Source organism: Typopeltis vanoorti, chromosome 16, assembly GCF_054136105.1.
Source record: "Typopeltis vanoorti isolate ZY-2024b chromosome 16, IOZ_Tvanoo_1.0, whole genome shotgun sequence".
Taxonomy (NCBI): Eukaryota; Metazoa; Arthropoda; class Arachnida; order Uropygi; family Thelyphonidae; genus Typopeltis; species Typopeltis vanoorti.
In genome coordinates, this window is record NC_143564.1 from 60,199,420 (window position 1) to 60,215,077 (window position 15,658).

The 15,658-nt window shown below is 35.2% G+C and overlaps 1 protein-coding gene across 1 annotated transcript in view; it reads left to right on the top strand.

Moving 5' to 3' along the window:
• The window catches only part of LOC150098055 (U3 small nucleolar RNA-interacting protein 2-like), a 190,013-nt gene that overhangs the window by 161,026 nt on the left and 13,329 nt on the right, over positions 1 to 15,658 (top strand). Inside the window, exon 13 of the mRNA XM_090406409.1 lies at positions 12,028 to 12,107. Within this exon, the coding sequence (XP_090262535.1) occupies positions 12,028 to 12,107 (80 nt within the window). The remainder of the gene's footprint in view (positions 1 to 12,027; positions 12,108 to 15,658) is intronic.

A 15,658-nucleotide genomic window follows, 5' to 3' on the forward strand; every position in this document is an offset into this window, starting at 1 on the left:
GAATAAGGTATTATAAACATTTTAGCTCATCTGGTAATATAGTCATATAATTTCAGGCAATGGTTAATCTGTTGTCTGAAATACAGCTTTCACAAAATACAATTAACTATTTGATAAAGTTCAATGTCATAAAGTTCCTTAGTAACCAATTACATTAATATCTCATAGTTACTTAAGTTTCAGATACAATATAAGGGCAGCAATGCTTCTTCACAAGTATACACTCTTAAATCCATATTCCAGCTAATCTCTGCAATAGTTACTGTTAATATAGGGATATTCTAGGAAGAAACACACACATATCTCCGCATAGGAATATCAATAGTTGGATGATTCTTACTGGTAATCTTCCTTGTTCATCTACTTATATACGAACATTTCTTATAACTGTATACACTTAAAACAACAGCACTCATTAAAAGAAATCTTCTTAGTAATAACTGAATAAATTAATGGTCGCCAGTCACATAGTTAAACGTTCTTGCTCAGATCAAAAGGCTTGTACTATCTTTGACATCACCTGACCAATTTAGTATTCTACTAATAACTCTTGAACTAAGATAACACACAGTAATTCTTTAACTTGAAGTTTTTACGCACAACTGCCTATACTCCTGGCATTTAATTAATCTTTTAGGCACTATATCTCTTAACACAGCTATCGTTTAAATTCAACCTTGCTGCCTCTACTTATTCTCTTAATTACTCTGTGCTAAGCTTCACGTTTCCGTGTGTCCCTGAAAAGTCGGTCCTGAATTTAAATGCCAACTAAAGTATAGCTAGTCATCCAGTTGTCACCTTGCTATCTTCCATTGCTTTATTTGTTGTTCTACAACTTACTAGCTAACTCGCTCCTCGACTAGTAAACTTTAATTAGCTACTTGAGTGACTCGCTGTTATCGCACTCTGATTCCCCGAATGAATAGCTTTCTCCACGTTCTTAGCTTATATATCCCTTCTTCACGCTGAAATTATTCTCTTGCTATCTTCAACTAAAATCCTTTCCAGCACTTCAATACTAATCTGTCATGCACTGTACTAAACTCGCGCTATCTTACATACGTCTCCATGACAACCAAAACAAAATATAATAAAACTGAGGTATTGCACAACGTTATACCTCTACATACAGGAACAAATAAAGAATATTTACACTTCAATTAATACTCGGTTAAAATGTTGGATACAAATTCTTACAATATTAACATAGCAATAAATAAAATAAACTTAATAATATTTTAATACAGAGTCTTTTCACTATTAATACATATCCTTGATTAAATAATTAAATATCAAATAAATTTAAAGGTAGTTATATGAATATTAATTTATAAACAAGTGATTTACATTAAATAATAATTACAAGTTTAGCTTATGTGATGGAAGATCATGTTGGATTCTGAAGCAAATATTAATTACTCAAATCTCTATATATTCAGAATCCAACAATACTGAACGAATGAGGATGGGCTGGCAATTTGGGATTTAGCCGACCAAATTGTATTCTTATTGGTTAAACCAAAATAAAAAATGATGGTACAACACGACAAAATTTCATGCCGCCTGGGGTGTTGCCTGGTTAAACAAGGACCCCCATTGTTTTCACCAGGGAACCAGGGCAAACAGCGAAAAGTCAGCTACTGGAACAAATCTGAAAACACACCCCAACTCAACATCACAAGAGTTAAAGATCAGTACTATCAACATAATAAGCTTGAATGGCAAAGAAATGGAGGTAGCTGAGGAATTAGATAAGTACCAGATCGACATAATAGGGGTGATTGAAACAAAAAAAGACAAAAACTGGTGAGATCTTTCTGAACAATAAATACAAAATGTTATATTCAGGCAATGACAATCAAGGAAAAGGAGTAGCCATTAGTATTCAACACAAAATACGAGGCTAATCTTCTTAAATGGCAGTCAGTCTCAAGTAGAGTAATGTGGGCAAATATGAGAATGGGATACTGGACAATGAGACTTATTTGTGCCTATGGTCCCACAGAAGGTTCTACTAAGGTAGAAGTGGAGGAATTTTTTGAGGCTTTAGAAAAAGCAACTGACACAATGAAAAAGGAAAAGTTGGTCCTTGTTTTGGATCTAAATAGCAGAGTAGGAAATGATTGTGAGACATACAAAATTATTTTGAGAAAATTTGGAGAAAAGAGCAAAGCTAATAATAATGGCAAATATCTGTTGGATTTCTGCTCAGGACATGAATTGGTTATTACTAACACCATGTTCCAACATAAAAATGCGCACGAATTCACATGGAGAGAAGAGGCAAGGAATAAGAAAAGTCTCATTGAGTATGTTATTGTTGATAGTGATGTTTTCTCCCTGTATACAGAGGATTTGAAATTGGAAGTGATCACTATTTAGTCTTGAGCAGGATAAAATTGAATTTCTTATTGAAAAGAATAACATGTAAGAAGTTTTAAAGTGAATAAAAGTTGAGCGGCTCTCAGATGTGAACTGTAGCCTAAAATACACAAAGATTATTGAAGAAGAAATGAAAGAGTTTGAGAATAGGAATCAAACCTTGGAGATTCAGTGGCAAGCCTTGAAGAAAGCCCTGATTGATTCAGCTAGAGAGGCATGTGGTGAAGTTGTCTGCAAGGATAGAAAAATTAGAACTCCCTGGTGGACACAGGAAGTTAAAGAGGCAGTGAAGAAAAAGAAGAAAGCATATCAAAAGTTCCTGGCAAATAAGTCAGTTTGTGCTGTTAGAGAATACAGAGACAAATGCAAGAATGCTAAAGACTGTGTAAAACTAGTTAAACAAAAGTCATTGGGGGGGGGGGGGGGGACTTTGGCAAGAATATAGAAAATAAATATGAAGAAGGTGACAAAATATTCTGGAGGTTGTTGAAGAAGCTTAGGAATGGATGAAAGAGTGCTGTAAAAGGAGTTATTATTATTATTACAAAAACCTCCATGGAGTCAAAGACTCATCGTGGGAGGTCCACTGTTATACACACAGTTTATCATACTGTGCCTTAAATATATTCACTGTCTCTGCACACACCACACTCTCGGGCAAAGCATTCCAATCACTCACCACTCTCCATGCAAAAAACCTGCTCCTCACTCCCTTGCTCACACCCTCCTTATACAGCTTCCAGGAATGACCTCTTGTTCTCCTGCTATCCTCACCCATTCTGTGCAAAACCTCCCCGACGTTAATCTGGTAATAACCACTCAACAGCTTATATGTCTCAATCATATCCCCCCTCCTCCTTCTATCCACCAATTTCTGCAAATTGCATTTTGTCAATCTGTCTTCATAATCTACATTCCAGAGACCAGAAACCACCTTAGTCAATTGCCTCTGAACTTTTTCCAACGCAATTTAATCTTTTTGAAAACCAGGTGACCAGATCTGTGCACAGTAATCCATATGTGGCCTGATCAAAGCCTTATACAAAGGAACCATAACATCCTTACTTCTACAAGTCAATGTCCTCCGCATCATTCCCATTATCCGCTGTGTTGTCTTCACTATTTTAGCAACATGTCCCCGAAATTTTAGGTCCTTGTCTACAATCACTCCCAGATCTCTCATTTCCTCTACCTCTTCCAAGATATTCGCACCGATTGTGTACTTTACATCCCATCTCTGCTTCCCAAATTTCAAAACCTTACATTTTGACACATTGAATTGACATCCCCACTTATTTACCCATTCAGACAGTGTATTCAAGTCCTCTTGCAAAGCTACAGCATCCACACTACTCCTGATAGCTCTGCCCAACTTTGCATCATCTGCAAACAACTGCACATCACCATTCAGACCTCTCCAGATATCATTTACATACAAATTAAACAGCAATGGACCCAAAACAGACCCTTGAGGTACACCACTAGTAACTTTCCTCTTCTGCGATATCGCTCCTCCATAGACAACTCGCTGATACCTATCAGACAACCAATCTACTGTTCAGCCCCATCCGTTCCAATTTAATTACCAGCTTGTCATGTGGCAATTTATCAAACGCCTTTGCAAAATCTAAATATACCACTGTATATGCAATACCCTTATCCAACGCATTTGTCACTTTATTATAAAAAGTAAGCAGATTGCTAAAGCATGATTTTCCTTTAGTAAATCCATGCTGGCCACCAAAGAGTATTTTTCTGTTGTCAACCCAATTCTGAACTTTATTCCTAACTAACTTCTCTAATACCTTGACCACAACTCCAGACACACAGACTGGTCTATAATTCAAGGCCTTACTCTTATCACCTCCCTTATGAATTGGAACAATTTTACCTTCTTTCCACTCTTTTGGAACTTGACCCAGTGAGAGACTCATGTTGAAAAGATATACAAAAGCTGTTGTTAACTCTCTGGCACATTCCCTCAAGACACGTGGTGAAATAGCATCAAGTCCCACAGCCTTATTTACATCAAGTCTATTCAATTCCTCATATACCTCCTGTTCACTTACTAACAGTTCCTCCTCCTCCTCCTCCTCTTCTCCCACAACTTTCAAGTTCTGCATGATATCACATTCGCAAGAGTGAAATACCGTTAGAAATTGTTCATTAAATATCTCAACTATATCCTCCGCAGCGGTTATCATTCCTCCGTTTTCACCAATCAATCCCATTCTACCATAATCATTCTTTCTTCTACTGGCGACATATCGAAAAAACTCCTTAGGATTTTTTTTGGCTGCTTTAGCTAACTGCTGCTCATACTGCATTTTTGCTACCCTTATCAAGCTAGTCACCTTCCTCGCCTGCTCTTTGTACTTCTCATGCAACTGGTTGTTATATATACTCATTTTGTGTTTCTTCCATAATACCTTCTTCTTCCATATTGCATACCTTATTTCTTGATTCATCCATTTTACACCCACTCTGTTTACCCTCTTGACCCTCGGAATACACTCTGATATTGCCTCCACCAAATAGTTCTTGAGTATGGCTCAAGCAGCATTGATATCCTTTCCATCCAGTTCTTCTTTCCAATTTATTATCGCAAGCTGTCTCCTGAGCTTTTCGTAATTACCAGTCTTATAATTCCACATATATCCCTTTCTAACAGACGTCCTCGAATGACTGGTCACCCTGCACGTGATCACCTCGTGGTCACTCTCACCAACTGGTGGAAGATTTGACACCTCATTTATAATAACATCATCTGATGAGATGATCAAATCCAATACTCTTGATCCTCGTGTACCCTCCGTTACGTACTGCCTAAGGTAATTATCTTTCAAAAACTCCAAAAATTCATTTTCTTTACCCCCAGATGCAGTCTCTTGCTTCCAATCTATATCACCATAATTAAAGTCGCCCATAATGATAACTCGTTTCTTGCTAGCTAGGCCAATTTGCCTATACATTTCCTTCTCATTACCTTCCATATTACCAGGTCTATAGCAACACCCAACTAAATATTTCCTCCTGTTAACTTCTACCTCACACCATACGGCCTCAAAACCGTGACCACAATTTGCACCTTGCAATTCCACCTTAGATGGGCACAACTCATCTGCTACCATTAACAGTACTCCTCCTCCCTTTCTTCCCTGTCTATCTTCACGAAAAATATCATATCCGTTCATCTCTATTCCTGTCAGGATGTCATCGTCATGTAACCATGTCTCACTTATACCAACAATTTTGGGGCGAACAGACTCGAGCAAAGCAACAATTTCGTTCCCCTTATTTCGAATACTTCTAGCATTAGTGAATGCTAGAAGTTAGAGATGATAAAGGTGACATGAAAACGGGAGAAAAAGATATCCTTGAAGTATGGAGTAATTACTTTGAAAAACTGCTAAATGAAACAAGCAGTGATGACAGCACAGTGGTAAAAAACACTGACCAGGCATGCAGTCAGGAATACATATCCATACTTGAAGTAGAAAAAAACCATCAAAGGATTAAAATGTGGAAAGGCAGCGGGAGTGGATGATTTTCGACCAGAAATACTGAAGTATGGTAGTATAAAAGTCTTACAGTGGCTGCACCGCATAGTTCAGAAGGCCTGGACAGAGGGACGAATTGCCGATGATTAAAGTAGAGCTCTCATAGTACCCATATATAAAAAGGGAAATAAAATTGAATGTGAGAATTACAGAGGTATTTCCCTACTGAGTGTTCCTGGCAAGATCTATGCAAGTATACTTGAGAAACGATTGAGAAGAATTGTGGAAGAAAAGCTGGGTGAAGAACAAGCTGGATTCAAGCCAAATAGAGGCTGTCAGGATCAGATCCTCACTCTATGACAAATAGTCGAGAAAGCATGGGAATATAACAAAGATCTGTATTTAAGTTTTGTCGATTTGGAAAAGGCATATGACAAGATGCCAAGAGAGAAGCTATTCAATACGCTACGGTTATATGGTGTCAATGGGGTATTATATCAAGCAATACTTAGTCTTTATTTGAGTTGTAAGTCAGCAGTTAGAATTAAAGGAAGTACAGGAAGATGGTTTAATGTTAAATCTGATGTGAGACAAGGATGTACATTATCCCCTCTGTTATTCATTATCTATATGGATCACATTATGAAGGAAAGTGGTATTAAACATGTTATCAAAATTGGAGATGTTAATGTCAGCTCTTTGCTTTATGCGTATGATGTTATACTTCTAAATAAATCTGCTACAAGTCAGCAATAAAAAGACAAAGACAATGAAAATTGGTAGAATCGTTCAAAATGTCAACTGTGTTTTGAATGGGAAACCTGTGGAACAAGTAAAACATTTCAGCTACTTAGGCATGATTTTTAGTGAAGATGATAAATTAAATATGGAAATAGACAACAGAATCAACAAAGCTGGTATTGTAGGAAGTCAATTGAATAAATTCATATGGAATAAGAGAGAAATTAGTTGGAACACTAAATTAGCTGTATACAAGACAGTGTTTAAAACACTTGACACTAGAGACCACAGATATGTGAATCCTGAGAAAGATTAGAGGGGTGAACAGATGGATATAATGGCAATATCATATTAAAAACGAGGATATTAGGAAAGAACTTGACATTGTTAGCATCCAGGAATGCGTTAGCAGAGCTAATCTCAGGTGGTATGGTCACTTAAACAGAATGGGCGAAGAAAGATTAGCAAAACAGGTGTTCTCTGTCAGGTTGGCAGCAAAACGACCCAGAGGAAGACCAAGATATAGGTGGATTAATACGGTTCAAAGTGCCTTAAACGATAGTAATATAAGATGTGATAATGTTGGTGTCTTGACAAGTAACAGACTGATTTTGAGGAAAATTGGAAGTTATTAATGATGTAAGCTTTTCATGTAGTACTATCATATCCTGTACACTGCTTGAGGGTACATGGCAGGAATTTGATGATGATGAGAAACTACTGAAAAAAGAGAGCCAAAAGGCTTCACTTCGGCAATGCACAATTATTCAAATTAAGTGATATTGAATCCAACATTTCCTGATAGGGTGAGTTACCCTGTCACAAAAGGTTGGCATACGCTTGTATCCGCCGAAACTTTTATATGCTCTCTATTCGGCATGAAACTCTCGTAGTTTCTATTTTTGGCTATGAAATAATGTTGGATTCAATATCCACTTAATTTGCTATTAAGAACTCTTGTCAAAAAGATAAAAATAGCTACATTCAAAACATCTGTAAAGAAATAGAAAGGCACTCCAACTCTAATGAAACAACAGATTTATTTAAGAAGGTTAAGGATATAACCAAAAAATTCAAACCAAAACTTAATATGATTGCAGAGGAAAAGGGGAAGATCTTAAATGACACTAATGACATAGCCAGAAGATGGAAAGAGTATTGCGCCGAGCTTTACAATGACCCAGCTATTAAACAAGAAGACGAAGGAGCTATGGAAAACATGGAAATAGAACCAAAGATCCTCAAAAATGAAGTTGAACAAGCAATCAAAAAATTATGGAAAAACAAAGCCCCAGGTCCTGATACTAGCTGAAATGTTGAAAAACCTTGGAGAGAATGCAGTCAACTGGATACATGATTTATGCAACAAAATCTGGAAGATGGCTGAATGACTGGACCAATTCCACCATTTCCCAATCTACAAGAAAGGCAATCACAACAACTGTGAAAACTACTGCACAATTGTCCTTATCTCACCTACCAGCAAGATTTTACTACACATTATTAAGGAAAGATTACAAAGTTTTATAGACCATCAGATCTCAGAAGAACAAGCAGGATTCAGAAAAGGTCGAGGGACTAGAGATCATATATATCTAACATCAGACAAATAATTGAAAAAAACAAGGGAATTCAACTTAAGCCTTTATCTATGCTGTATAGATTACTCCAAGGCCTTTGACTGCATGAGGTGGGATATCATGCAAGAATGGGGAATACCAAACCATCTAATAACCCCCATAAAGAACTTATATCAAGGAAATCAAGCAACAGTAAGAATTGAAATCTCACTGTCCCCTGCATTCCAATTTGAAAAAGGATCAAGACAAGAATGCATACTCTCACCATTACTATTCAACCTTTACAGCGAAACTATAATGAAAAGATCTCTAGAAAAGTGGAATGAAGGCATTAAATTAGGTGGCCAAACAATCACTAACCTATGATATGCAGATAACACAGTGATAACAGCAACAAGCGAACAGGAATTAAAATCCATCCTAAAACAATTAGAATGGGAAAGCCTAAGCCATGGTTTATGAATAAATCAAGATAAAACCAAAATAATGATTTTAAACAATGCAGAAGAGATAGATATAGAAGGAATTGAAATTGTTGCCCATTTCAACTACCCTGGAGTGATAATAACAAAAAAATATGGATGTAAAAAAAAAGAGATAAGAAGAAGAATAGCACTAGCTAAGAAAGCGATAACTGATTTAATGAAGATCTGGAAAGCCAAGCACATCCAAAAAGACGAAAATTAAGCATGTAAAAACCTTATTTTTTTTTTATCTTTCTCTATGCTTCTGAGTCTTGGACTATGACAGACGAAGAATTGAGGCGTTCGAGCGCTGGTGCTGGAGAAGATTGTTAAGAGTGTCTTGGACAGAAAAGTGAACAAACAAAAGTATCCTAGAAGAAATGAATATCCACACAAGACTGATAAACATAATTGAAAAGAGAATACTGCAATATTTTGGACATATATGTAGAAGGGAAGGCAACTGCCTGGAAAAAGTAATCAACCAGGGTAAAGCGTGTGGTAAAAGAAAAAGAGGACCCCCCCCCCCAACAGGTGGATTGACCAAATATCAAGAATCACTGGACTTAAACTAGAACAAGCAATAAGAGAAGCACATGGGAGAGAAAGAAATGATGAAGCATCATATGAGGAGATCTGAGAGAGAGAGACCATCCGTCTCTTAAGTCTGTATTTTACTGTTTTTTGGTTGTTGAGGTTGTGAATAATGAGACTGCCAAGATATATAAATTGCTTTACTTGTTCAAATGTATGATTTCTAAGTGTATTGAAATTTTTCCTCATCTCTTTCTATTTTTCATTGTTTTAGCTTTGCTTAGATTGATTTTCATTCCAAAAGTTGTGCATTCTTCATTTGAAATTTTTATAGTTTTTTCCAGTTGTTCTTTAGATTCTGCAAGAATAATAATATTGTCCGCATATTTAATGTGGTTGATATTTGCCCTTTTATTTGTAGACTTGATTCTTCAGCTATGGATTTGCATATTTCTTTGAGATAAATAAATGTGTGAATGCGCAACCCTGAATGACTTCTTTTTCTACTTTGAATTTGTCTGTTTTTATTTTATTAAATTTGACAGTTGCTTTGGTATCTTTATAATAATTGGTAATAAAGGCTTGTAGTTCTGAATCTAGCATCATATATTTTAAGATGCTTATCATTTTGTTCCTGTTAATGGAATTAAATGCTTGTTTGAAGTCAATAAAACTGCAATATATATAGGTAGGTGGCATGCCCAGTACATATCAGCCAGACTATTAACTGTAAAAATATGGTCTGTATTAGACCTCCAAGGTATGAAGCCTACGTGATCTTCTCCTGTTGTCTCCTTCATTAAAGTTTGGATTCTGTTTTGTATAACATATGCAAAGATTTTGTTGCTATAAATTATTAGTTATAGCAGTATTAATTATATTGCTATAACTTAGCAATGTTGTGGGTCTATAATTTTCACACCTTCATGTATCTCCCCTTTTTGAAAATTGGTATTATGATGCTTGTCTTCCAGTCATCTGGAATTTCACCTCTATGTAGTATTTGATTAAAAAGTTCAAATAGGAAATTGATGACCACTGTGCCACCATGTTTCCATAGTTCAGTAGGAAGTTCATTATAACCAGGCAACAGATAAGTTTGTTAGGGCTTATTGCTTTCAAAATTTATTCTTTTATTATAAATGGTATGTTTTCTCTTTCTATCTCTTCATGTTTTTCAAGGCTTCTTCTCTCTGGAAAAGTAATCTTTTTTTCAAAAAAAAAAAAATTTTTTTTTTAAATTCTTGAATTGTTCTAGTTTCCATATTGTTTTAATCTTTAATTTTTAATGGTCTGTTTTTGGGGTGTTTTTGTTAATTATTTTATAATAGACTATTATAGGATTCATTTATACTGTATAATATACATATTCTGATAGAATATTTATATAATTTATTCTGATAAATCTAAAATTTATTCAGAATGACTTTTTTTCTAATTTAACAGTTATATAATATAACCTACAGATGTTATTGCAGATTCTATGAAATATAAGCACATCAAGCAATCTGCCACAGCTTTAAGTACTTGTTGTTATGGAAATTAGGTTGCTAGAAATTAGAAACATTAAAAACAGTTAACTGCTAGTAGCAACTTTCTTTTTTTTTTTTCAATGAACAAGTGGAAAACAATAAACATTTAACTAATTTAAACAATAAACATTTTAATATATCTTTAACATGATTATCTGTCATAATTTTGATATGTTGGCTCATATAGATTCATTTTACTACCTGTGATATTAATGTACTATCAGTATACAGCATTTCATGAATAGAATTTATGTTAGCTGCTCACTAACATTCATTTCATTTCTGTTATATTTCTAAACATAAATCAAAATTGTACCTGAAGATATAAAATTGTATTTTATTAGTTCTGTTTGTTATTGTTAGGGACTTTGTTTTATTGGGCCATTCAGTGATAGAATGGCCAATCATACAGAATCCAGTTTATCTGGCTGACCAAATCATTTGGTAACCATATAGTAAGTTACTAACATAGAGATTGACTAGTACTTCTGATAAATGTCTTACCTTCATAAGTAACTCTTTGTATTTCTTTAAAGAAATTCTTTATGTTATGTGGGAAGTTTTCGGTATTGAGACCACATTATTATGTAATTAAAGAGTTTAGTAAAAATAAGCAATTAAAACCTGACAAGTTTTGTAAGTCATATGGCTTACATCATCAGGGGTACTGGTACCTAAAAGATTTACACAACAAAAGCTTATTTAACAATTAATTACACATATTAGATGTTTTTGATAACTTCACAACTGTAACATGATTGATTAACCAGAATCCAAATGGCAAATGGCAAATTCGTTACAGTATGTGTATTGGAACATTGCTAGTTGTTATCATGTTCTATAGTATCATGCATGTTATTATATCCTAGGTCCGTGGCAGTTAAATGTTTGATGAAAGCAGACCATACTTGATGTAAAATTAAGCCTTGATTTTTATTGCATCGTGTAAGGATATATTGTATCAATATATGTGACATTTTTGTTTGTTTTCAAAATTCTTGATGGCCAGTAGTGGTCATGAAGTACTTTACTTGATGACCACTACTGGCCATCAAGCACACTACTGTGTGCTCTCTTCTTTTTTTGACATTGCTAATAGGCTTTTATTGTGTAAAACCTTTAGGTACTAGTACCTCTGATGATGTAAATTGTACGACTTACGAAACTTGTTAGGTTTTAATTGCTTATTTTTATTAAACTCTTTAATTGGATAATAATGTGGTCTCAATACCGAAAACTTCTACAGAACTACTAAACCGCAGAAATTTATGTTTGCATTCTTTGTTATATCCAGGTTCACAAGATGGCAATGTGAGAGTCTGGAAATGGGATGAAGATAATAGAAGATTATTGCCAGTTTTAACAATATCTGTGGTAAGTTGTATTAATTATGAAAAATAATGCAGCATGCTCAAATGTATGGCATAATAAAAAAGCATTGACACACAGAGCTAAACCATCTCAAATGACATACTCCAAAAAAGAATGAGTTTAAGATATAACAGATGTAGCCCAAATTCAGTCAAGCCTCTCAGAAGTAATCTTACAGCAAAAGAATACCAAGTTAAAATACCTTAAAAAATATTTAAACAACAACAACAACAAAAAAAAGTCATTATGAGAGCCAGTAAGGGACATGCTAACTATTTAAGAGTCCACACCATGTGTCAAGTAATTTCTCTCAGTTAGAAATCCTGCTGTCTTCCAAAAGGAAACAAAAAGTCCTTAATTATTAGCCTGAAATAACAAAAATTATAACCCCATCATCCATCTGCTCTCTCTCTCTCTCTATATATATATATACAGGGTGTTCGGGATAAATTTGACATATTTATAATTAATTATATTTTTCCGTAAGTTACATGTATTAACACACACTTCTCTTCATTTAAAAGTTTGGACCCTTCTTCATTCATATACAAGATGTCAGAAAGGATGGATAGCTGGAACCCACCTGAATCATGGAAGAGAATAACTTGTATCATGATGATTCGTGCCCGCCATCAAAATAAGGATATTACGACTGCTGCCCAATGCTCCCTGAATACAGTAAAAACAATCAGGCATGAACTAGAGACTTGCAATGGTGACTACGAGGATGTAGCAAGAAGAAAGATCCCTAGCAGACGATCTGATTGCGTTCGTACAGCAGAATTCCTCGCAAATCTGCAGGAACAGGTGTTTGAAGAACCCTGGCATTGGAATTCGGGCTTTGTTCGTGGAGTTGCTAACTGTAGTCAAGCCCTGGATAACAAGGGTAGCCAATGGTAGGCCGTATGTATGGCAGCAGGATTCGGCCCCTTGCCACACCTCTGGGAAAAGTCAAAAATGGTTGTCTGAAAATTTCTACGACTTCACCAGTCCAAATGTTTGGCCTCCAAACTCCCCAGACCTTAACCCCATGGATTATTTTGTATGGGGCACAGTTGAAAAAGACACCAATCGCACTTCCAGTAATACAAAAGCCCAGTTAATGGATAAAATTAAAACAGTTTTTGCGGCCCTTCCCAGGGAGACTGTAGCATCAGCTTGTTCGAGGTTCCAAAGCAGAATTGAAGCTGTGATCGATGCTAATGGTGGTTATTTTGAGTAAATCTTGTTGATAGTATTGTAATTAACTCTGCCTGTAATGTTTTTTTGTCAATTCATTAAATTTAATAGATACAAAGAAGATTTTCTTTTTCCTTACGAAACTGTCAAATTTATCCCGAACACCCTGTATATATATATATATGTGTATATATATATATATATATATATATATATATATATGTGGCTTACCAAAAATCCATAAAAATAAGGCTCTATTACTATCATTGTCTGCAAGGTTAGCCTAGTGACTTTGTGCTTCGCAACCATATGCCTGGGGAAGGAGTGTCCTAGGTTCGATTCCTGTCAATGACGTGAGGAGCTTAAGGATCTTCCTCAGCCATCGCTAAGTTAGCCGGTCTTGGGCATAGACAGCAGGGTTTTTCTCCCCAGTTTATCTGGGGTTTTTCCTCCTGCAAACAGGGAAACCGGTCCCCTGAATGCACATGGACTACAGTCATGAATACGTCCCAGCCATATGCCGGTCCTGAGCCCAGATAAAATTGGGGGGGGGGGGGGAAAGCAATGGTAAACTACCCTGTAAAAATCTCACCAGGAATACTTTGTGGGCAATGCCTACAAAGTCACCTATGGTCGGAAACGGCTGAAAAGGAAAAATCAGTCAGTCAGTCATTACTATCAATCCATAATCGATAATAGAGATAGCCTTGTATGTAATATAGCAAACTATCTAGCACAAACATCATATGTTAAAAATGCAGTCCATTTAACTAAAGAATTCCAAAATATCAGCATGAGTTTTGATTATGTGTCTGTTAATCAATATCCCACTTAAACATAACTGTAAACATCTGACCTCCATGGAGTCAAAGGACTCCATGAATATTAATGAATGAATATCCCACTTAAAGAAACATAACTTTAAATATTTGAGCACCATGGAGATCAGATATTAATAATAATAATTAGAAAAAAAAAATTCTCCTGACATTACTACACTTTTCATATTAGTAATGTAATCAGGATATTTTGTATACCATATTTACTTGAATATAACTCGCACTTTTTTCCTCAAAATTAACGTTAAAAAATCGTGGTGCGAGATATAGGCGGGGATTTTCAGAAACTAAAGTTTTTCAGTCAAAAACTAAATTGACATTTATAATTAAATCCTCAGTATTCATTATAATTTATAATTGCTCACATTTAAATTTTAATGATCAGTTATTTATGTGATTGCCCACTCACCTTCATCATGTGATATATTTGAATCTTTAGTGACAGTCCTTCTGTAATTAACTTAAAACACACAGTTTCATTCTTGCTTGTCTTTTTATCATGTGATGTTATGATAAAAAGTCTCATAACTTTGAGTTTAAAAACCAGCACTGTAACTTGAACGTTTCTCCATATTTCAAGCAAAAATTACCAGTAATTTATAAGACTTGAGATACATAATGAACAATCCTTCATGAATGACTATTAAGAAGTGAAAGCAGAGCCCAAAATGGACAGCAATGGTAGGCCGGTAGACATAGAGCAGCTGTGAAGACGTGCATATGATTGGTGCAGTATTAACAAAAGATTGCGTGACTCAACAAGAAAGGCAAGCTGACAATTGTTGAGTTGAAATACTGATTCTCTTCAACCAAAAAATTCCAAAATATCTGAAACTGCTATAACATTCACTATATATTTCTTAGTTTTAACATGTTCATGTTGGGGTGGTGTTTCGCCCATTTATCGTTCCAACTGTACTTCTCATTACCGTTTGTGTGCCACTTCCGTGTTGCACAGGTGGACACAACTAACACAAAGTGTCAACCCTTTGGGTGAATTTTATTACTGCTTGTCTGCATTCGCTTCCACATTGGGTTGACTCACACACAATACAGCATGTTAATTTCAATTTGCCAGTAGAATTTTATTTGGAGTTAGCCTTTGTGATCTGTCTTAATGATATTGACAGTTTCAAATGCAATCGAACAAAGACTTATTTCATATAATTGAAAATTTGAACAAATGTTTGGACAATAGTTTTTAGTTAGATATACTGTGTTTGGCAGTACAACATATGGTTTTGCTTGAGTCTATATAGCATAATTTTTGTGGGAGGGGACATGATTCATTAGGTAGTGCCATTTTTATCCCAGTTATCTCTAACACTATTTGTTGACAAATATATTACAATGTGCCTGTATCTTATTCAGTGGTACAATAAAACTATTTGTTTTTCTTGCATCTGCAGTATAATGGTTGTTGGGGATGGCGTATTGTTTACTGTAGTGAACATGTTTAAACTTTTTTTTCGTGTGCGAGGTATATGTGAAACTTTTTAATTTCTTTTTTTTTTGTAAAGTAAAATCAGGGGTGTG